This window comes from Pteropus vampyrus, unplaced genomic scaffold (assembly GCF_000151845.1).
Source record: "Pteropus vampyrus isolate Shadow unplaced genomic scaffold, Pvam_2.0 Scaffold244, whole genome shotgun sequence".
Lineage (NCBI taxonomy): Eukaryota > Metazoa > Chordata > Mammalia > Chiroptera > Pteropodidae > Pteropus > Pteropus vampyrus.
In genome coordinates, this window is record NW_011889025.1 from 770,630 (window position 1) to 795,246 (window position 24,617).

At 40.5% G+C, this 24,617-nt stretch overlaps 1 protein-coding gene across 5 annotated transcripts; it reads left to right on the forward strand.

Moving 5' to 3' along the window:
* The first annotated feature begins 585 nt into the window (after positions 1–585).
* Positions 586–17,475, forward strand: LOC111729044. Of its 5 annotated transcripts, XR_002776060.1 has the most exons (3): positions 589–650; positions 1,019–1,154; positions 15,472–17,475. XR_002776060.1 is itself a non-coding variant. In XM_023520019.1 (2 exons), the coding sequence occupies exon 2, from the start codon at positions 1,382–1,384 to the stop codon at positions 2,093–2,095; it is 714 nt and encodes a 237-aa protein (XP_023375787.1). In that variant the 5' UTR covers positions 586–650; positions 1,155–1,381; the 3' UTR covers positions 2,096–3,706. The 5 variants fall into 5 exon arrangements, 3 of the variants coding, with proteins under 3 accessions (XP_023375787.1, XP_023375785.1, XP_023375786.1); XM_023520019.1 differs by lacking the exons at positions 1,019–1,154; positions 15,472–17,475 and adding an exon at positions 1,155–3,706 and having other exon boundaries at positions 586–650; XM_023520017.1 differs by lacking the exon at positions 15,472–17,475 and having other exon boundaries at positions 1,019–3,706.
* The last annotated feature ends 7,142 nt before the right edge of the window (positions 17,476–24,617 follow it).

Consider the following 24,617-nt stretch of genomic DNA (forward strand, 5'->3'; position numbering starts at 1 on the left):
TCATAACTGAGAAAGAGAGTTTAATCCTTCCTTGATTTATTCTTTCTTTTTTTTGATCAAAAGGTCAATAAAAATGTTTGCTCAGAGAGAAAGGATATTATGTAAATAATTAGCTCATTCCAAGATTATGTTGCACATATATATAGCACAGTAGAAAGCTTAAAAAGGACTGGAATTTGCAGCAGGACTGGAAAGTTTATGATTTTGTGAAATAGAAACTGTCTCTTTAGTTCTGCTTACTTCGAATGCATGAAGAATGAATTGTACTGGCTAATGGAACAAGACCCTCAGCCCAAATCTGTATTTTCAACTTTCAAAGAATCAGAAATCAGTGAAGGAGAACTGAATCCTAATACTATACTGAACTAAACAGACTCTCTTCATCAATTGATAAAGATGTGTTACCAAACTATGTAGACTCTCTGAGTCATTGGTGTATACACCAATTTCTCCACATGGAACCAAAAAGAGTGAACTTAAGAAGAAACTCCGACAAAGCATTTCTAGGACAGCCAGGACTGCTCAGACTGGCTCCCAGGGGCACCTGGTCAGACTGACTTTGATGATGCTTTCTTTCTCTGATTTTATAGGCTCAACCACAGAGTTCTCACCAATGGTTTGATTGCCCGAGGTTATGTGAAGCATCAAAGGTAACACCAACAATACTGAAGTCTGTACCTGACCATTAACCAATCTCTCTATCCCTTAAATGCAAAAGGAAATATGTATGCAAATATTTGTGTCATTTTGCTGTTTTTCCAGTGTCATCCTCTACTTTCAAAGATAGAGATGATATCGAAGGCTGATGAACATTGAAAATCATTCCACCCATCAGTACTTTGAGGGAGTCCAGGGTCATCAGTAGATGTGCCGTACTAGGAATAGAGTTTTTTTGTGGAAAGTTGTAGTGGATCTAGCACTAAATGAATGAGCTAGCTACCAATTAGATCAGATGTATGAGAACACCCTCACCTCATTCACCACCTCTTCAACCTGCTCTGTTCTTTAATTGTTTCAGGTATCTTTGGGAACTAACCTGGATTTTATCCCCCAGATCTGATACTTGATACTCTCCTTCCAGAAGGAACTTTTTTGATAACTTTGACTACAACTCATGTTTGCCTCTTGGATTACTTCTGCTCTATCTGCTCCAGGTAAACATCTTACCTGATCCAGAAACGAACGCCAAGAAAAGTTGGAGGGGGTAGCAACATGGAAAAAGATATTTTAGCTCTGACGGAAGCTCTGATGGAGGCTCTGAAACCCAGACAATGACACAGATTCAGCCGCAGCACCTGAAGGATCCCTGCTTACAATTCAGACTCCATTTGAAGATGTTACTCTCACTACAAGTAGTGGGGAAAACTTGGGACAAAAAAGCATGGGTCAAGGAGAGAGTGATGAGATGGATAAAAGATCTGTGCTTAGTTTGTATTTGAGAGCAGAGGCTGATGCCCTATGTCCACATATGACTCCTGCTCATGCTGCGCTGCAGGGGGCTAACAGCAAGAGAAACATAAGGAAGAAAAACAGTTGTAAGAGGAGGAATAGAAGGGAAAGTGATAGTGTATATCTTCCTTGGCCTCTGACGCTCCAGACACAGGCATCTTCCACAGCCCCAGTTCTGGGTCAGACTTGCGTTGTGAGGGCTTTGCCAGTTGCTAATACTGGAGTTGATGTGAGGCATGAAAACAGGAAGCCAATGGGGAACGTTGAGGAGGAAAAGATATCAGTTCTCACTAAGACTTGCAAGGCACCAACTGGTGCTCTGTTGCCAGCAACAAGCCCATATCAGCCATCTTCTGAGAGGGATGCTTTGGCAGACAATGGGAAGATAAAAGTAGGGCAGAACAGCAGCCATAAAGGGAGAAATCAAAAGGACAAAAAGATTGTGGCTAGTCTTTGGCCTCTGACAGTTCAGGCTTGGGCATCTTTTATAGGCCCAGCTCAGATACTGAAGCCTTTTGCAGGGGCTTCACCATCTGCTATTGATGAAGTCAATATGGGGCATGGAAGCAGAGGTCAAAAGAGTGAGACAGATAAAAGGTCCATTGTTCTTTGTATTAGAGGACCCAGCCTGATGCCTCAGGATTAGCTGTGGCTCTGGGCCAGGCTTCATTGGAGGGGCACTCTTTGCTGCTGACAGTGGGATAAATGTAAGGAAGAAAAGTAAATGGAAGAGGAAGAGTAGAAAAGAGAAAAGTGACTTGGTTTGTCCTTGGCCTTTGACAGTACAAGCATGGGCATCATTCACAACCGCAGGTCTAGTACAGACTCTTTTTCAGGATGAGTCTTCTGCTGCAAGTATGGTGGTGAATGTGGGGCAAAATAGTTGGTCTCAACTGGAGGAGGGTGAGGAAGAAACAATGTCCATTGGTCTTTGGCTACTGAGACTCTAGGCTGGTGCCCCTTTCTCAATAACAGCTCTGGGGCAGGCTTCCTTTGAGGGAGTTCCTTTTCTGGAAGACATATATTCCAGGGTGAGCCAAATCGGGAGGTTGCCCGAGGGGGAAGATGAGGAACAAGTGCAGAGAAGTGCAGAGCAAATCGTGGAACTCTGTTGGAGACACCCAGAGAGATATCTTGGAAATCAGGACTTCTGGGAATGCACGGTAATGAATTTCGCTAGGCAGATCAATTGTTATTTGGTGGAGATATGCTCACAAGAGGGGATGGAGGCTTTGATCCTGAACAAAGTCCACACCCACATCAGTACTTTGGTGATTGGAATGCAGGGACCGGAGAAGGAAAGGGCTGAATCTCAGAGATTCTGGATGGGGAAATGGGGAGAATTTTAAGATGCAGAAGAGAAAAGGGGAGCTAAGGAGCAACCTAAGTCCTGGAAGTGCAACCATCTATATTTGGTTGGGAGAGAGGTGTTTAAAATGCTACTCTGAAGAAAGAGAGGCTTACTACAGAAATGGGAAATTGTCCCTGTTATATGTAACACTGCAATTACTCTCTTGATGGGCAATTTCTCTCCTAATTAAGTTTTAAGTTTACAAGCAGTAGATTTTATATAATTGATACATACAGGGTAACATTTCAAAGAAGCAAGAAAAACTTTTTATGTCTATCCGCTTTCCCATGAGATTCTTCACATCCTTGGGAAAGGTCTGTTATTTATGGCTGATAATGATGTTATGAGTGTAGGATATAAACCAATGACATAACGTTTATTAGATCCCAAAGACACTTCTCTTGACCAGAAAATGTCATTGTATGTTGTATATTAGATTGTAAACTGCCTTAATGGTTGCATTTAGTTCTAGGATTGGCTAGTTTATAGTTGTTAAAAGCACAGAATCTAGCACTATAGTGTCTGGGTTCAAAGCCCACCTTTGCCACTCACTACCCGTGTTCCTCTGAGCAAGTTACTCTACTCTTTTGAGCCCTACTTTGTGCTTCTAACCTGGGGAAAATAATAACACCTGCTTCATAGAGTTGTATGAAGATTAAATGAGGTAATAAGTGTGATGCACTTAGAACAGTAGTTGGCAGATTATAAGCCCTCAAAGTCACCTATTTTAATCTTGAAGCACTAAATTTCATGGAAAGGTCTAGCACTGTTGTATTATGTCTTAAAAGTTATATAAACGGCAGTACATACATAAGACAGAATACAATGTCCCCATTTAAAAGTATGGTAACAAAGAATCTTAAAGCCATGGGAAAATGCTACTTAAGGGGAAAAATCAGGCAGTAAAATGGTAGCTATCATTTTGAGGTAGTAGGATCTCAACCATATCAGGAAAGTGTGCAGCAATAAAGGCTAGGAGAGAAATATGCTACAATGTTATTTTGGTTACTTCTGGATGGTGGGATCATGCATGGATGATGTTTTCCTGCTTCTTGATTCTTGTCCGTAACTCCCAAATTTCTACATTACCATGCAATCAGCCAATAAACAAAATAAATAAATGAGGGGAACAAGAAGACTTCTCCATGGTGGACATGTTAGAGGAGAATCACCCAACATGGGAGGTGCTGAGAGGAGTGGACCTTTCCCAGGGAAGACTCTCCAGCATGCAGCTGTGGGGAAAGAGACCCGGGCACCTTTGACTGGGGCTGAACAGAACACAGAGGACTACGCCACTGCCAGGAAGGAGGTGGGGCTCACGTTTTCCTCAGACAACCTGTGGCAACAAGGGAGGGATCTCACTTCTGCTATAACCAACCATTGCCTGATTTTGCAGAGACTGCTGCTCTGGCTATATTGTTGCCGCCATCTGCCAACTTTGTTGAAAACTTAACCGGGAAGCTTGGCTGGACAATGTAGTTGGATATAGGACAGTGTAGTTGAGATTTAAAAGTATGTCTTTTGACCATTTATATAGCCTAGCTTTGGAGTCAATTTAGTTATGCAACATTAAAGGGGTAGATACTCATGGAAGGCTGTGGAGGTGGGGTGGGGGTGGGAGGAAGTGTCCCTTTTAAGTATCCCAGATGCTCTAGCAGGACCTTGGGAACTTTGGGGTGCAGGTGGGACTTTTCCGATGCCTACTCATCTCCTTCCCCGTGTGGGTACATATACCCATGATTCACCATAGGGCTAATTTTTTAGCCTAGTGTGTTCACAGGAGAAAGAGCACAGGCTGATAGCAGGGCAAATTACACAGTCAACTGCTAAGAGGTGCTCAAGGATTTCCCCTTCAGGAACCCCTTTTCCCACCACTACTCTAGCACACAGTAAAAAGTTAGTTTTTTGGCTTGATGTGCAGCCTGGCTTTGGGGTCCACTGTTCTGCTCTGCAGAAGAATTGGTGTAGGTCCAGGTCAAGGACCTTCATCAGCCACTGGCTGAATGGGAACCCAGTTTTGGATGTGATGAATAAAGACATTAAAGTTTTGAGTCCCCTTGGTAAACTTACTCTGTCCTCTCTCTGGAGCTACACTGGAGCAGTGGGAAGGACTGGAACTGAGCTACCTGCCCCAGTGAATGCAAATACCTGCCCAGGAAATCATACAAATAATTTAGGAGCAAACTTTGTAGGACACTAGTCTGAAGAGTTATGCAAAAACCAAAAGTGCACAGCTTGCTCTCAGAAGACTCGAACAGTCCTCTCTGCTTTCCCTTTATCCTGCCATGCCCCTTATCTCACCCCCAAACTATGCTTCCAACTCCCAAGGCCAGAAAGGCAAAATACAAGCCATCCTTTCACAGAGTGAAACCTTCAAGGATACAACAGGAAGCCATGGCCTTCTCCACAGTTACATTTTCTGCAAGATTAACAATGACTTGGCTGTTTTACTCATATTCCTTAATGACTCCAGCAATTCAGCTATTAAATGATAAATCCTTTGTATATTCATGACAGGCTGGTTTAATTTGGTAGCTCAAATGGAAACAATCAAGATAATTGAGTTACCTCCGAAGCATTAAGGAAGCCAGCTGCTATGCAAGGTGGAAAACAAACTATACCAGCAGCAAGAGCCTGATATCCCCACCACCCACACACAAAATTCTGAAGCAAGAAACCAAAAAGGGTGAAAAATATAAACTTTAGGAAGGGCAAGTGGAAGATAAAAACAGAGAAAAGAGCTTCAAGTTGCTTCTCATCACTCTCCCACCTCCATTTTTGGCCTTTATCTGGGCAACCAGCTAAAGCCAGCTGATGGGATTTACCTCAAATGTCTCATGCAAGGTCCCAATCAGCTAAAGGGGAGGCAGAAGGAGAACAGGCTAGCTACTTGTTATGAGAGATGATCTGGAAGGATGACCTCTGTGGAGGCTAAAAAATAATAATTTTCGTAAGTTCTTCTAGCTGGGTTAATAATCAAATTAACAAAGACACATTAACAGTAGAAAATCATATTTTAATACTTGTGCATGGGGAATTCACATAACCATGAACATTTCAAAGATAGGCAAAACTGCGTCTATATGCCATTTTGGACAAAAGAGAAAAGGGCACGATGGGATTTTAGATTTAAAAATTGAAATGGGTGATTTATAGCTAATTGAGGAAGAGCCTAACATACCTAGCATATAAATTCATGCTTCAATAGGATACAGGGGATAGTCTAGCTACCAAGCCCTTCTGCTTGGCGCCTTCCTGTCTATGGTACTTAACTCAAATTAGGCTAAGGTGAATAAGCTAAGATTTCTTTCCTGGAGCAGGTATTTCGGACTGAACTTCTTAGGAAGAAAAAGAGGAGAGTCAAAGATTCTTTCTAAGTCTTTTGTTTCTTAATAACCAGCTTAAAATCAACATCCCCAAAGCTTCAGGGTGGCAAAACTTTGGTCTATTCACCTCTAACTCCTGTGCTTTCACTCACTGTCCACCCTAATCAACATCTGTTCTTTAGAAAAAAAATCCAAGGAGGAAAAGGAAGAAAATTTGCTTATTGACATTCGACTTTTCTTCTTTAATTTTTTTCTTTTAAATTTTTAATTACATTTGACATTTGATATTATTTTATATTAGTTTCAGGTGTATAGCATAGTGGTTAGTCATTTATATAATTTATGAAGTGATCCCCCCCATTAGTCTAGTACCAACCTGGCACCATACATAGTTTTTACAATACTATTGACTATATTCCCTATCCTGCATTTTTTATATTCCCTTGACTGTTTCATAACTACCAATTTGTACTTTTTAATTTTTAGTTATAGTTGGCATATAATATTATATTAGTTTCAGGTGTACAATATAGAGATTAGACATCTATATAACTCACAAAGTGATCACCTCAATAAATCTAGTGTCCCTCTGACACCATACACAGTTATTACAATATTATTGGCTATGTTCCTTACGCTATACTTTATATCTCCATGACTGTTTTGTAACTATCATTTTGTACTTCTTAATACCTTTCCCCTTTTTCACCTACCCCCACTTCCCTCCCATATGGTAACCCTAAAAATGTTCTCCATATCTATGAGTTTGTTTCTGTATTTTGTTGTTGTTGTTATTGTTTATGTTCTTTAGATTCTACATGTACGTGAAATCATATGACATTTGTCTTTCTCTGACTTACTCCACTCAATACATACCCTCTGGGTCCATCATGAAATATCTTTTTCCATCCCTTTACTTTTAGTCTGTGTGTGTCTTTTAATCGGAAGTGAGTCTCTTGTAGGCAGCCTACGTAAGGGTCTTGTTTTTTTATCCATTTGGCCAACTTATCTTTTGATTGGAGCATTTGATTCTTTTTCATATGAAGTATTTATTGATAGATATGTAGTTATTACCATTCTTTATTCATATATTTGATACATATATGTTTTTTCTTCTTAAAGAAGTCCCTCCAACCTTTCCTGTAATACTGGCTTGGTGACAATGAATTCCTTCTCATGTGGGAGATTCTTTCTCTGTCCTTCGATTCTAAATGATAGCTTTGCTGGGTAGAGTAATCTGGGTTATAGATCCTTGCTTTTCATTACTTTGAATATTTCCTGCCAGTCCCTTCTGGCCTGTAAAGTTTCTGTTAAAAAATTGACTGACAGTCTTATGAGAGCTCTCTTGTAGGTAACTAATTGCTTTTCTCTTGTTGCTTTTAAGATTCTCTCTTTGTCTTTAACCTTTGGCATTTTAATGATGACATGTCTTGGTGTGGGCCTCTTTGGGTCCCTGGTTTTGGGGACTCTCTGAGCTTCCTGGGGATGTATGTCTATTTCCTTCACCAGGTTAGAAAAGTTTTCTGTCATTATTTCTTAAAATAGATTTTCAAATCCTTGTTCTCTCTCTCTTCTCCTTCTGGTACCCCTACGATGTGAATGTTGTTACACTTGCTCTTGTCTTAAAGGCCCCTTATACTATCCTTATTTTTTTTTTTAATTTCTTTTTCTTGTTCCTGTTCTCATTGGATGTTTTCTGTTACCTTGTCTTCCAAATCATTGCTCTGATCCTCTGCTTTTTCTAATCTGTATTTGATTTCTTCTAGTGTACTCTTCATTTCAGTTATTGTACTTATTGTATTTATTGTATGGATTGTATTTATTTCCAATTGGTTCTTTTTAATGGTTTCTGTTTTTTTTTAAATGTTACCATCTCTTTGTTGAAGTTCTCACTAAGTTCCTTAATCATCCTTATAACCATTGTTTTGAACTTTCTATCTGGTAGATTGCTTGCCTACATTTCATTTAGTTCTTTTTCTGAAGTTTGTCACGTTCTTTCATTTGGGACATGTTTTTTTGTTTTCTCATTTTGGCTTCCTCTTTTTGTTTGTTTCTATGTATTAGGTAGATATGTTATGTTTCTCATTCTTAGCTAGGTGGCTTAAGTATATAGTAGATGTCCTATGTGACCCAGTGGTACTATCTCCCTGGTTAACAGAGCTGGGTGCTACAGTGGTATCCCTTGTATGGGTTGTGTGCTTTGATTGCTGTTTGCATGTCAATGGGTGAGGTCGACCCTCAGGTTTACTGGCTGTGAGCATTGGTCACGACCAAAGTGTATGAGCTGCTATGCAGGTGGTAACCCCACAGAGTGAGATTTGCCCCAGTGAGTTCTGGTGCCTGCTGAGACTGCCCTTTGGGTGTACCACTTGTGGGGATAATCAGGTTGTGCTCTGTTGTGGTCTGAAGTCAGCCACTGTATGTGTGTTGGTTTGGGGCCCCTTAGGGGTGCTCCTTGTGTAGCCAAGGTCAGCCACTGCCTGTGACCGGCCCAGAGGCTACTTGGTAGTTGCTACACAGTGATTTGTTTTTGGAAGCTGCCTATGCTGGATATGGAGGTGTGTGAGAGAGTCCACGCTCCAAACCAAGGCCAGCTACTAACAGTACCAGGCCTGGGGCAGCTCAGCAAAAGACCCAGGGCACCCAGAGGCCTGCCACTGTCTGCTGGCTGCCTGTGTGGCTCAGATGCTGAAGAGCCTCCAGTGGTATGTGAGGTGGGTGAGGTGAGGTCTCAGGGAGGACCAGGGTGGGGTGAGTGGTATTCACCAGATTAGCGCAAATTCAGATTTGGTATCACTGCTGATCCCGGAACCACTCAAAATGCTCGGAGCACACTGAGACCAGCTGCTACCCTACTGGGGCCCCATGAACCCTTGTGAATTGTTCAAGTATATTTGTAGCATTGTTCAACATTAACTGCCTGCCAGCCACCAACCACCAAAAACGCCTCTGGCAGTGCATGCGTTTTGGCATTCAGCTTTTTCTTTTGTGGGTTTTGGATGCTAAATGGGCTTAGTTGGGCAAGCAGATGAGGTTTGAATAATGAACTTCTGAGTCTCCATCACTTAATGAGTATATTGTACAGCCAGATGCCCACTCACTTACTGCAGAAGTTTATACCAACCCCAGTACCTTCTCTGTATAATACAGACTTTAGCAGTGTTTTTCTAGAGAATAAGCTCTAGTTTAGCTGGTCCAACATCTGAGCAGATGAGTCACTCACAATCTCTTTATAAACAGATTGCTGTTTGCCCTGTCAGGGCCTGACTCACCTGTAGATGGCTGACTAGAAGGTCACTCTCAACTCCAAAATCCCAAAACTAAACATCCTCATCCGGCAGCATAGCATTTGGCTCTCAAATCCAGCAAACTCAAATTTTTCTCTTTGACTAAATGGTGGAAATGAGACTTTTGTTTATCTGGGACCAATCTCTTTTCTGAATGAACCATGTTTAAGTGTTTAAATGAGGAAATATTTGCTTAGAACAAACTTTTCCCATCCTGTCTCTAGTTTGTCTGCTTTCGGTCACACACAGGCATGGCAGACTGATTTTTCAAACATTAATTTTCTAACTTTTTATTTTGAAATAATTACAGTTTCACAAGAAGTTGCAAAAATAGTGCCAAGAAGTCCCTTGTGCCCATCACTCAGATTCCCCACCACCAATGGTGACACCTTATATAATTACATTGTATTATCAAAACCAGGCTCATTATAATTAATTAGACTGCAGATATTGCTTAGATTTTAGCAGTAAAAAGTTAAATCGTATAGCACGACAATGAATCTTTAGTTCCCAAAGCTTCCAATTCAAATGTCTGCCTATTGTTCAAGTTCCCCTGTGGTCAGGCCTCACTCCACTCAAGAAGCCATAGTCCTTACAGTTTTCTTAGTCACACTCACCTCCTTTTGTGGGGCTACTGTGCTCATTGTTCAGGTCATGTTCATCACTATCTCTGGGCCTCTGCTCCCTCCATTCTCCCCTCTCTTCCTCTTTTCCAAATTGTACCATTTCATCTAAGCTCAGCTTATATTTTGCCTTTTCTGTGACACTTTCCTGAGCTACTTCAGTCTTTCTTAGGCTTTCCTTATTCTGAATTCATTATAGAAAAAAATGACATTCAACCTGATTTGCATAATTTAGCATTTGAGGTGGGTTTTTTGTAGTCTTGCATTATTTTTTTAATCGTGGGAAAATATATACATCATACAATTTACTATATTAACCATTTTTAAGTGTACAGTTATGTAGCATTAAGTACATTCACATCGTTGTCAACCATCAGCACTGTCTAGTTCCAGAACTTTTACATTATCCCAAACTAAACTTCTGCACCCATTAAGCAATAAATCTCTATTCCCCCTTTCACTCAGCCTTGGTAGCCATTATTTTACTTTCTATCTCTATGAATTTGACTATTTTACTTTATATAAGTGGAATCAGACGTTTGTCTTTTTGTTGCATTATTTTAAAAATTGTTTCAAGACTTTTGCTAGATTGGAAGCTCTTCAAGGGCCTAGTACCCAGATGAAATAAGAAATAGGTGTGCAGGTAGATAGATGATAGATAGATAGATAGAGAGATAGATAGATAGATAGATAGATCGATAGATAGATATTCTCATAGTTTCCAGTATAATGCAATAGATGTGGAATTTTCTCACCTTGTTAGGAAACCAAATCCTCATTAAAACACACACACACACACACACACACACACACACACACACACACACAACAAGAATGTCTTATAACACAACTCCCTGACCTTTTATTGTGACTTTCCCAACTTTGTGTTAAAAACATATTTTGGAGCTGAGTCAGCATATGCCTAATCTCAGTGGGTTTGGGCTATGCTCACTGTGATAGGGTATGTTGCCTTCCTTTTGGCCCACCTCCAGAGGTCACTGTTGAGCTCATTGAGGGCAGAGACAATATTTATTTGATGTTTCTTTGAAGTACCCATGGCAGTGTCTGATCCCAAAAAAAGTACCAAATAATGTCAAAATGGGCAGGGGGTGAGAGCTGAGGGCTGGAAGGAGGCATTAAGGAATGGTTATTAAGGAATCTAGTTTGATAACCAAATGAAGATGGGGGAAGCTCTTGGCATCAGGTTATAGAGCAAACCAAATCCTGCAGAGCAAGATACTTCAGCTATCGGTTTCTTCATTGAAGAAGAGTGAAGAATACTAATAACTACCATGAAGCAAGTATATGCCAGACATCACTCTCGGGACTTGATATATACTATCTCTTTGAATCCTTATAACAATCTTAAGAGTTAGGCATTATTAGTTTTATTTTACAGATGAAGAAACTGAGACATAAGAAAGTTGAGTGATTTACCCAAGTTAGTGAGAAGAGCCAGGATTTGAATTCAGATAGTCAGAATCCAGAGCCCACTCTCCTGGAGTCATGTGAGGAATTGAAGACCATAAGAGCCTTGAAAGAATGAATCACTTCTGGTTGGTGAGCAGAAGTGTTTAAAGTTCTAGGTCAAGGAAGGGCACTTTGTGGATCAATTAGCTTGGCTCCCTTCCAAGGCCCAACCCTAGCTGGAAAATGGCTTTCCTTGGTCACAAGTAGTAAGAGACTAAAAGATCGTGTGCTGCCTCATCCCTATTGCTGGCAAAACAACTCCAAGCCCCTATCCTATTGCTAATGGGTCATTAATATTGTGTCTATATATTAAGGGGCACTATGACCTCCTTGGAAGTTAAGGGCTATATAAACTCTGGGTACTGTAGACTGCTTTTTTAAGGTGAGTCCCATGAAAGAGCCACAGTGGTTCACAGAGCTTTCCCACCCCACCCCCGCCCCAGGGAGCCTGTTTATTTTACTGTAGGAAATGGAATGATATTCAATAATTTCTTTACTTAGCTGTGAGATTAAAGTATAGTCTCTTGGGCACCCAGTCCACTTCATGTATACAGAAAGTGGCTTCCAAGTGGCTAAGTTTTAGAACAATATATATCCTGCAGAAATATTTCCTATTACAAAACTTCACTGAATCTTTGAAGCAACAGAATAAACAGCTGTGGTTCAGGTGAAAAACAAAGACCCAGATGAAGCAATCAAAATGAATTGCAGGGCTGAGAGGAAGGCCTGGTGAGGCTTTGTGTTCAGTTTAGGAAGGGAAGAAGAGTCTGATTTTTCAAGAGAGAAGGATGGACTAGGCACGGGGGTGAATTTGAGAAAAGCCTGCTGGTGGGGATGTTTACAGTATATTTGGGGGACACTAAGGTGAACAGCTTGGCTGAAGTAGATGATTCTTGCTGGGGAGCAGTGGTAGGCAGGGCTAGAGATGTAAAGTATTCTTAGAGAAGAAAAACAGTCAGAAGGATTTACATTTGAAATAAGCGAAAATAATGTGCTCTGACGAGGAAGCTCAGCTTAAAATCTTATCCCATGATGAATGACTTCATCATACTGCCTTTTTAAAAGAAGGGCAGTTCACTGGGGACTTCTCAGGCCACCCTTCTTTCTACTGACTCTGACCTCTTTTATGTGCAAACAATGGCAGTAATAGGATAAAGAAAGGAAAGCTGCAAGGCTAGTTATACTTCTCAGATGCTTGGGTTTCCTCCACAACACTACACCAAGACTCTTGTCAGTTGCCTGCTATTACACTTGGTTCCCAAGATTAATGTGACACAGAAAATACGTTAAGAAAATGCAGTCTTTATTCACACTTATAAGCTTCTGCCTCAAATCCATTTTGGCTCTCTTATTCTGGTGAGCTCAACTAGATAATGAAGATAACTCAGACTTCCTTTACCTTCTTTTTTAGCTTTAAACTAGCTTTAAACTTGGACCATTTTAAACTAATCTTTCTTTATTTTCTGTTCCTTGCTCTTCCCATTGCCATGCTTAGCTTTCTTGCATTGAGTTTACTAATAATACAGGTGATACTGGAGGAGGGAACTCAACCAGAAGAAAGAAACCATGGACATCTTTGTTCCTGTCCTTCCAAAACCACACTCCACTGGAAGTTTTTCATTCCCCATATTATAATTTTGATACATATCAAAGAGCCCTTCTCTGAAGTTACAGTGAAGGATAATGAGCCTCTATGGCCATTCTTCCAACTCACACATATATCCAGTCCCTCTTCTGGTTAATGCCTTGGGTTTTACAGCAAGGAATATGGCCAACTATGGGTACTACTGTCCCCTTCAAGGGAGATCAGAGTGTCGGTGGAGCCCTGAGGGCAAGAATATAAGTGGACATCAGAAAAGTCCCACCTGCACCTACATGAAGACATTTCTCCAAAAGTTCCCAAGGTCCTGCTAGAGCATCTGGGATACTTAAAAGGGACACTTCCTCCCACCCCCACCCCACCTCCACAGCCTTCCATGAGTATCTACCCCTTTAATGTTGCATAACTAAATTGACTCCAAAGCTAGGCTATATAAATGGTCAAAAGACATACTTTTAAATCTCAACTACACTGTCCTATATCCAACTACATTGTCCAGCCAAGCTTCCCGGTTAAGTTTTCAACAAAGTTGGCAGATGGCGGCAGCAATATAGCCAGAGCAGCAGTCTCTGCAAAATCAGGCAATGGTTGGTTATAGCAGAAGTGAGATCCCTCCCTTGTTGCCACAGGTTGTCTGAGGAAAACGTGAGCCCCACCTCCTTCCTGGCAGTGGCGTAGTCCTCTGTGTTCTGTTCAGCCCCAGTCAAAGGTGCCCGGATCTCTTTCCCCACAGCTGCATGCTGGAGAGTCTTCCCTGGGAAAGGTCCACTCCTCTCAGCACCTCCCATGTTGGGTGATTCTCCTCTAACATGTCCACCATGGAGAAGTCTTCTTGTTCCCCTCATTTATTTATTTTGTTTATTGGCTGATTACATGGTAATGTAGAAATTTGGGAGTTACGGACAAGAATCAAGAAGCAGGAAAACATCATCCATGCATGATCCCACCATCCAGAAGTAACCAAAATAACATTGTAGCATATTTCTCTCCTAGCCTTTATTGCTGCACACTTTCCTGACATGGTTGAGATCCTACTACCTCAAAATGATAGCTACCATTTTACTGCCTGATTTTTCCCCTTAAGTAGCATTTTCCCATGGCTTTAAGATTCTTTGTTACCATACTTTTAAATGGGGACATTGTATTCTGTCTTATGTATGTACTGCCGTTTATATAACTTCTGGGAGAGTAATTCTTAACCTTTATCTTTCAGCACTAAATTTCATGTAAGGTTCTGGTGCTGCAGTTACATATCCTAATAACCCATGGGTCTTTGTTGGATGCAAAAGTTTACCTCCATCCATTTGCTTTAGTTTGGAAAATATGATCCTGAAACTTTTCCTGTCAAACTCATGTTTAAGCCACTCATCTTTAGCTATGTGGCTTCCAAGTCATCCATGTGACAATACCTACTATAGTTCATTCCATGCTTCTCATATGCAATTCTGTTATCCATGTTATGGAATGTCCATCTTGTCCAGCTTTGCCTAGGATTTTCTGGTTTTAGTGCCAAAAGTCTCATATCCCAGGAACCACTCAGTCCTAGGCAGATCCGAATGGTGGAGGGACTGTTCTTATTTTAGCACTGAAAAGACCTGCATTCCCAGAAACACTTCAGTCTCAGCAAACAGAAATCTTTGGTCACTCTTCTTAAAATTCCTCAGAGAATTGGCTTACGGCATTCCTTTGAACAGGGATATTTGCATTTTAACAGATGTCTTCTAAGTCATTCAGCCTTCACAATCCAAAGGAATGGATGGCTAATAATGAAATCACAGGTACTGGGACAAGTTGGTGGGAAAGCAATTTCTCTCCACCTCCTCCCCCAAGCCTTTCAATTCTCATTCAAATGACGGCACAGTCTGCCAATTCTTTCCAGTAGGCAACCTGCTGTGCTCATTTCAATTGTTGGGAGTCCTTATCCCCTAAGCTTGCCTCAGAGTCACCTGGAGGGTTTGTTAAAAACAGATTTCTGGATCTGTCTCCAGAGTGTCTGATTGGGGCAGTCTGGGGATGGAGCCCGAGAATTTGCATTTCTAAACCGTTCTCAGATGATGCAGTTGCTGGTGTTCCTGTGACCTTACTGAGAACCATGGTATAGTAGTTAGGAGTAGAAACTCTACAGGCCAACTGCCTGGGTTAGAATCCTCATCTTGATACCAACTGCTTTCACAACCTTAGCTAGTTACTTAACCATTGTGCCTCAGATTCCTCGTTGATGAAAATGGAGATTATAATGGGACCTGCTTCATTGGATTGTTCTGAGGTAATGGAACAGTGCCTCATCTGTAGTAGTAAACTAAGTAAGTGTTTATTATCATTACCCCAAGCTCATAAGAACTGAACTGCTATTTTTCTTCCTTAGACTGCAGACACTTCTGGCAGATGCACTCCTAGAAGCATCCCTGCCATGCCTGGCCACTGGGTTTGCGACTATCCTGGTTCCCCCAGATGTTGACTGCTCCTCTGGAGAAGTTTGGCTTAACTAACATTGAGTATTCTTTCTATCCTACCCTGCAGAGAGCTTTCGGAAAGTTTTCCAAGAGAATACCCATCATCGTATTTACAAAGCAGTCCAAAGTATTTGAATAACATACAGCCCTATAAACTCCACAGGCAAAGCCTTAGTTTTGGGGGAAGATAGACTGCTTAGTTGAAATAGACACATGTGGACTTCCTTGTTTGAGGACAGATGCACTTATAACAGGATGTAAACATTCAGTGTTTATACACACACACACATACATATATATATATTTCCCTTTTTCCATTAGAACAGATCATTTGGCCCATTGTCCAGCAAAGGGCAACCTTCCCCAGAATGAAAGAAACATCTCATCTCTTCTCTCCAGGAAGCAGAGATAGGCAAGATAAGCCCCTTCCCTGACCTCCAGGGAAGATAAGCCTGTTCTCTGTTGCCACCAATTCGGGCTTCAGTTTTAATATCTCATTTAGGCTCTTCCTGGTGGGCTCTGAAGTGCTATTACTGGTGTTAGTAAGAGAGAAGCATGTCTGCTGGGGACAGTGGCAAGCCAGAAAGGACATAACTGGTTTTAAGGGGGCAGGCACCACCCAGAAGCAATGGATATTTGACAACTATATTTTGGGCATGTGTCGCTGGATTTTAAGACTTAAAAAAGCCAAAAACTCAGGTTTTTACAGGAAATCTCCTGATTTTTAAATGTTGTCAACCAACTGAAATCTTTAAAAAATTATCATATGAGCTGAACAAGTATGTCCACAGTACCTATTTGCTGCCAGTATATAACCTCTGGGTTATTGTGAGAGAAAAGACACGAGGGCTTTTAGCATGGATGGTAAATGAGTCAGCAGCAGGCAAGCAGGCAGAAGAGGCTGGATAGGTGAGGAAAAGAAGAGAGCAGAAGCCACAAATATAATCCTTATGTGGAGGGTGTGTACTGCTCTAGAAGGACTGGGTAAGTGGGCTCTAAAAAGGAGCACTGTGAGAGACACCAATTGCACTCAGGAGTTGTATTGGATCAGAATCCTTGCAGGCTAGCCATCCAGTCTTCAATGGGTGGGAATAAGAACAACTAAGTGTCTATTCACTGGACACTCACACTGTGTCAGGCATTGTTCTGCAAAAATTCACATATATTACTTAATTTAATCATCAGAATATCCCTGGGAGGTTGATATTGTTATTATCCTTATTTAACCTTCATCACAAGCCTGCCCCAGTTGACTTCACAGAGCAGGAGTTTTGTGAATGCACTGTTGTGGGCAGAATGCCTGCTTCACAGCTACCATGGGTTTCATGTAGCAACCCCACCCCAACTCTAAGAAACCTAAGACTCATAGCCTGGTGTCATGGAAGAGCTCCTGAAGCTGTTCTTTGGGAGTCAATGAACTGGATATGTTAGCATGCCAAAGTTGAGACAGTGGGAAGTAACTACACTGTTATAGTTTTATAGCCTATTGCCTTGGAAATCAATAGGAGAGCTCTGAAGGAGAGAGTTACAGGACAGGTCTGTTTTAATGGGAAGAATGGCATGGGCTTTCTATGCCCTAGAAAGTTATTTCATACAGGACTTTGCAGGGAGAGATTTGGGGTAACTGGAGAGCAGCATGAAGATACTGGGAACCCAGAGCAGAAAGGAGTGAAAAGGAAACCTAGAAGGAGGCAAAAAGAAAGTTGATCTGCTACATGACTTTTCTGAGGGCCAGTCTTGTATGGGAGCTATTGGCCTGAGTAGGAAAAAGCCACAGAAGGAAATGGGGTTAGGAAGTTTAATCAGTCCAAATGTCGGAATAGAGCTTCTGGTTTCTGAACATTTTTCCATTTACTTACGTAACCCCAGCCACAGAAGTGGGGGGCAGGGGAGGGGGTGGAGGTGGGAGTAGACTATGAATCCACTCTAAGGTCTTGGTTTATCATTATCTAAATATATATTTACCAAAGGCTTACAAAACAGGGCTTTTTAAAGTTCTGACTGATGTCCTCTACTATTTTCTTAAGGAAATGAGATTGTTGCTTCATCGAATGATGGGTTATTTATTGATGGTAAAAAGTAGCCAGCAGGACAATTTCCCCATATTGCTTAGTAACTTTCACACACACTCATAAGTCATATTTATATACTGGTTTAGGACTAGAGGTTACTAAATAACAGGAAATTCTGAAAATACTTTAGTATATATAAGATATCAAAGCTTTTAAATTAGAGACAGTTTCATATCTACTTTATAATGTCAAAGCTGAAGTGGTGGATTTTCCTCTCTCAACTACTGAATATGAATACTTTGGACCCACTAGTTAGTTGTCATTTGATAACATTTATCAAGTGCTTACTGTTGCCATCATTATTCCTAATAACAATAGCTACCGTTTATTGAGCACTTACCGTTTATTGAGCACAATATCTGCCAGACATTGGCTAAGAAGATTATATCATTTAACCCTAATAACCACCCTACCCAGTTAGTGTAGCTAACTCCATTTTACAGATGAGATATCTAAGAGTTAGAGGATTTAAATAACTTGCCCAGGGCCAGAATACAAGCCCAAATCTCTCTGCCTTCAAATCCTGCATCCTGAACCATAATAACAACCACAATACCATCAGAGACAATGACTGACTTTTATTGAATACTTACCACTTGCCAAACATAGCATTATGTGTTGCATATGCATCATCTCATTTAATCCTCAGAATGCCTCTGTGAACTCAGTGTTGTTGTTGTTGTTGTTGTTGTTGTTGTTGTTGTTATCCTTATTTTACCTATGATGGAAATGAGGCTCCAAATGGTAATCTGCCCAGAGTCACACAGCTGGTAAGTGAAAGAACTGTAAGTTAAAATAGGTCCATCTGATGCCAGAGGCCAACTCAAAGGTCACTTTCTCTAGGAAGCTTTCTGTAAACCCTCTAAAATGTTTTAGGTGTCCATGTGCCATGTTTACATTGCCTTGCTTCCCCTATCATAACACACTATTGACATTATTATTATTATTACTAGAGTATCATTTTTCAGTGTTTTGTGCAAACACTATTCATACATTATCTCTAGTCCTCACAATGGTATACACAAAAGGCATTATTAGCCTTATTATCCGGGGAACAGGTTCAAAGAAGTTAAGTAACTCATCTAACATCATGCAGCTAGTAGAAATGGAGCTGGGCTTCAAATCCAAGTCTGTTGGTTTCCATTGAGTCTAAGCCTATACTTTTTCCCACCGAAGAATGCTGCCTTCCTTCATTTTGTATTGAAATTATGTTTACATATTTATATGATCCAATAGACCAGAGTCAGCATACTTTTTAGGTAAAGGACTAGATCATAAATATTTTAGGCTTTGTGGGCCATACAATTTCTGCTGCAACTATTCAACTCTCCTGGTTGTATCATGAAAGCAGTCATAGACAATACATAAAACAATGATTCTGGCTGTGTTCTCATAAATCTTTATTTATCTATACTGAAGTTTAAATTTCATGTAATTTTCATGTGCCATGCTATATATATATATATTTTTTAATTTTATTTTCAACCATTTAAAAATGTAACAACCAGTTCTTGGTCACAGGCCATAAAGAAACAGGCAGCAGGCCAGACTTGACTAGTGGGCTCCTGCAATAGACTGATAACGCCTCGAGGATAGAGGTGAGTCTTCTTCATTGCTTTTTTCAGAATTTCACCCAGTGCCCAGAGTTGAGATCCAGTAAATACTTGCTGTGAGGCAGTATAGAATAATGTTGGTTGAGAGGCAGACTTCGGCTAGAGCATAGACTATAGGGGCAGTTTGCTATGGTTCAAATCCCAGCTTTGTCACTGTCTAACTTTATGATGTTAGGCAAGTCACTGTGAACTTACTCTCAGTTTCCTCATATAAAAATGGATATAATAATAGTACCTCCTCCACAGGTTGTTATGAGGACTTTGTAGGTTAATAAAGCATTTACAGCAGTGTCTAGCATCATCATCATCATCATCATCATTAACATGAAATAAGACAACCCCATTTCTGTCTTTAAGAAACTTGCAGTCTTACTAGCCAGTTAACCAAATACAATAGAAGGAAAGTGAACCATCTTTTGTAAACCAAGATGTTGACAATTCACTTAAATGCAAAATCTTGTTTCTGAAAACGTCCTGTCTCCTGTTTTTGACCTGCACTCCTTGGTGAATGTAAGTACTCTGTAGAAGCCTTCGAACAGAAATCTACAGGAGATGAGGTTCGTTTGTCCTGCATAGTGGTTTGTTTTGTTTTTGAATTTAATATATTTAGGCACAGCAAGCACACTCCACCTCCCTGTAGGTACTATTGCTCTCTACTGTTTTATTAGCACCATGCTCTAACCAACTGAGCTAACTGGCCACTCTGTTCTCTACTGTTTTAAACTCTCAACTTTTCTGCTTAGCCACTGAAGGCCTTTGAGTTCAAAACTTCTTCCCTAGTACCTCTTATCTGGAGCCTTCATTAGGGACCAGTTGCCCTGGAGGCATTCTTGATTCTTCTTCTATCTGTAAACATCAGCCTAAAGGTCTGCCCACCCTTGGCACAGGCCTCCTATTTCATTCTCATCTGTTACTATTCGTAAGCTCATGTACTCTGGCCATGGTGAACTTCACACAGTTCCTCAAACAAATCATTTTCTCTCTCACTTCCCATCATTAGCACCTGCTATTCCCTCTGCTTGGAACATTCTTAACCTCACTTCACCAGGTTAATTCTTCCTTTACCTTCAGGTCTTTAGTATAGATGTTACTTCATCCAGGAACCCTTTCTTGACACCTTAAGTAAATATCAAAAGCTCCTCCTCTGAACCCACTTAGTGCCCTACATTTCAGTGGCAGAGAATGGTTACTTTCTCACTAACTCCATTTCCTTACTGGGTGATGAGGAAGATTACATTTCCCAGCCTCTCTTGCCATTAGAATGGCTTCTAGTAATTTCCAAATCTGGCCATAAATCATGCTATGTGATACTCCAAGGGGTTGTCTTTGCTTATTGACCTGCAGAAAACAGGATTCATTGGCAGACTCTGAGGATGGTGAAGCCATATGACATAAAGAGCATGGATCTTGAAACACTACTTAAAGGACAGCTGGCCAGGAGAAGTACTTGACCTACATTTGCCTGTGAATGACAAACTTTTATTGCATTGAATCACTGAGATGTGAGGATTGTTTGTTATAGCAGCTAGAATTAATTACCTTGACTAATGTATCTTCGTTATGTCATAGTACCTAATATAATAGTCCTGATTATAATTGTCTTTTTACTTGGCTTTACTAGTGGCTAGAATGTCTGCTTCGCCAGGGCAGGAGATTTTGTCTGTTTTGTTCTGTATAGTATCTCCAGCATCTAGAATACATGGCACTTGTTAATTACTCAATAAATATTTGCTGAATAAATAAATCAATGAGCATTTTATTCCTCTTAAACCCACCATGAAAGAGTGGAAGAAGCCATACCAGGCCATGAAGACCATGTCACTCAATGCTGCCTGAGGGAGTAACTGTCCTGGAAACTGCCAAACTACCACGTCATTCATTCCAGATCACAGCTCTGGAACTGGCCATATGAGGCTAATCTCACCATGCCTTACATCTCTGTTAACCTCAGCCATTGCCAGTCTATCCCTATCACCCACCAAAACCTCTCCCTAAGGTCACTTAAGATTTCTATATCACCAAATTCAATAGTATCCTTTTTATCCACATTAACCGATCTTCTAATAGTGTTCAACAGAGTTTAGTATTTTCTCTCCAACAGTCTTCTTTCTCAGCTTCTGTGTCACTATACATTAAAAAAAAATTCTCCTGTATCTTTGACTACTCCCTTTAAGTCTGTTTTGAAAGCTCCTCTTTTTCTCTAATATTTAAATTTTGGAGTGCCTCGGCACTAGTTCCTGGAGTTTCTTCTCTATCTGCACCCTCTCCTTAAGAGATATCCTCAATTCCCATTGCATTAAATATCATCTCTATGTTGACTTCTTCTGTATTTATACTCCCAACCCAAAACTTTTCTCCAAATGTTAGACTCACATGACCAACTGCTTAGAGATCTCCATGAAAATCTCAAAGGCATCTTAAACTTAAGCTGTCCAAAATAGAACTCTTTATTAATGCCCTCCTCCCTATCCCTTCAATATAACTGTGTCTTTCCCTGTCTTTTCCATCTCATCATAAAGAACTACCATCTACTGCTATTGAAGCCAGAAACTAGCGAATCATTCTTGATTCTGCTATCTCCTTCACCTCCAACATCTAATCAGCAAGTTCTATAGTTTCTAGCTCTAAATACATTTTCTTTATTTTCACTGACAACACCCTAATCTAAGCCACCATCACTTCTTGCTCATACTACTGTAATAAACTTTTGAATGGTTAACCGACTTGTACTTGCTCCTTCCTTCCAGTCTATTCACCACACATTAGCTGGAGTAATCTTTAAAAGGGCTTTCTTTGCACTTTATATAAATTCTATACTCTCTCAGTGGTCTACAAGGCTCTATGTAATCTGGCCTTTGCCTACTTCTCCCACCTACTCCTCCAATCCTACTAGTCATACTGTCTCCTTTCAGGTCTGTGAACAAGGCAAGCATTTTACTGTCTCAGGACCCCAAAACATGCTGAGTCTTCTGCCTGGAATGTACTTTCTTTCCCCTACTCCTGGCTTCTCTTCATCAGGCTACCTCCTTAATAAAAAATACCCTTATACACAAGTTCTCCTTCCCTGACCACAATTTCTAAGTATGCTTTCTCCTCATTCTCTATAACTGCACTTTGTGTTTCTTCCTGCATTTATCACAATTTGAAATTATATGTTTATTGTTTATTTACTTGTTGATTGTCTATCTATCCCATTGTACTTGATGGGAAAAAAAGGAGAATAATATTTTGTGACAGTGAATATTACATAAAATTCAATTTATTTGTTTGTTTATTTATTTATTTATTTATTTATTTATTTATTTATTTATTTATTAGAACACAGCCACTCGAATTTGTTAATGAATTGTGTATTGCTAATGTAAGGTTACAATAGCAGAACAGAATAGTTGCAACAGAGACTACAAGGCCCTCAAAGCCTAAAATATTTATTATTTCACTCTTTGCAGAGAAGGTATGCCAACCCTTAAGCTAACGTATTGAAAGGTCCTATTAAAATGTATAACTTGCCTGAGAAAAGTAGCAGAGTGAGCCATTATCTATCTGCCATCAACAATGAGACTTGGATTTGATTGTTTGATCTGTTTCAGACACCTAGAAGTGGCCTAAGTAAATAGCTTACAAATAAAAAAAAAATTATTAGGGGAAGAGAGTAAGACAGGTTCAAAAGAAGTATCATTGACCTTCTTTAGGGACAAGGACTACATTAAGTTGACCCAAAATTTGAAATCATGAATGAGAGCCAGGGAGAGGGGATAGTGGTACTTATGGAGGGGCCTTGTGAATAGACAATGGGAAAGGGGAGATCTGCCTATGTGCAGTGGGAAAGAGCAAAAGAGTATGTTCCCACCCACATCTCATTGCTTGACACCAAACTGCCTGGGAGCCACAGAGAAGGCAGTCCAGCTGAAGCTAAGACCTTGTTATGGAGTGAGTCTGGCATCCAACTCATGGTTTCTACTGTGATGAACTTTGGGGGTGCTCGGCAACACTTGGGCTGGGGAAGCTGGACAGAGAATTGTTCAAAGGAGCACCAAATATCAGAAAAGCCCTGAGTCCCTGGAAGATAGGACAAGCAAAATAAGTGAATGCCAACAACATTTCATTTGTGATTTTGCTCTTTGCTCTTCTTTATATACATCCTCCAGATTTAGGTTTATAATCACCAAGATCAGAAAAATCTCATTGCTAGGAAGTCCTCTGTAGACCACCCTCATCCCCAAACTCAATATTTTGTGGTTGGGATTAGGACAGGCATTTTCTGCCCTCTCTCAGCTGCTTTCTTACACCAAAGGCATGTCATGCCCCTGGGCTTCTGGGGTTTCATTTCTCAGGAGAGCTAACTCCATTTACAGCTTTAGCTGAGTATGCCTACCACCCAGACAATTGCCCTATATGCCCACACACTGACATTAACTCCCTTTCCCTCTCCCACCATGCAAATTATTCCAGCTTCTCAGCATGAGCCACCATACAGTAAGAGCTACCACAAGGTCAGCAGCTCCAACATACTGTGGGTTTTTTTTCCCCCAAAGGGTGGTGAAACAGGAGAGAGGAAGAGAGGGTAGAATTAGGGAATGGACCAAAGTGAGCAGACCGCAAATCAAAGGGAGGCTGTGGTCTTCTACTTTCTACTAGCATGAAGAGGCCTTTGATGTTAGGCAGTCTTTACCTTGCTACTCAGTTTCGTTTCTCTTGTTCTTCATATTCTGTTTATTCTCTTGTAAATTAAAGAGCTTATTTTCTGCTATGGGAGGGCCCCAAGGGGACCCCCAGAGCCATGGCAAAGCAGATTTAGGGAAATAGCCTTAAGAACATTCTCGTAGATCCTAAATAGGTGGGGTCTAAAAAACAAAGTTAAATATACGGTTTGAACCATAAACATGGTGTTTGAAATCTAATGACAATGTAGAGAACTCATATAATAGGATTTTATGGGGCCACTCATACTTTTAGAGGACAGTATACAAATTTTAAGCTTAGGAGGGAGGGTATTTGGTAAGAGACAATGAAGGAGGAAGTGACTCACAAACGAAATTTTTCAGCTGGTCAGAACATTCTGTCTGACTCATTTGACCACTAATATAGTAAAGAAGTCTATCATTCCCATCTTTAAAAACAAATGCTACTTTCCACTGAACCAAAGTTCACCATCAGAAACCTTTTGGGATTGACTCCTGGACAAAATTACAAGCATGTGTGTCCAGAATTACATCATTGATGTAAGCTATAATAACAGACCTTTGCTTTACCAGCATAATCCAGGAGCTGTACTCAATATTCAATAACAGGTCAGGTCCAGGAACATAGCCAATCTACTTGTAAAGAAACAATAATCATTGAAGCACAGACTCTTTACAATGAAAACTGGAT

Bases quoted from the DNA above. Each gene is read 5' to 3' on its own strand.
- LOC111729044 (XM_023520019.1), top strand. From the start codon at position 1,382: ATGGGTCAAGGAGAGAGTGATGAGATGGATAAAAGATCTGTGCTTAGT.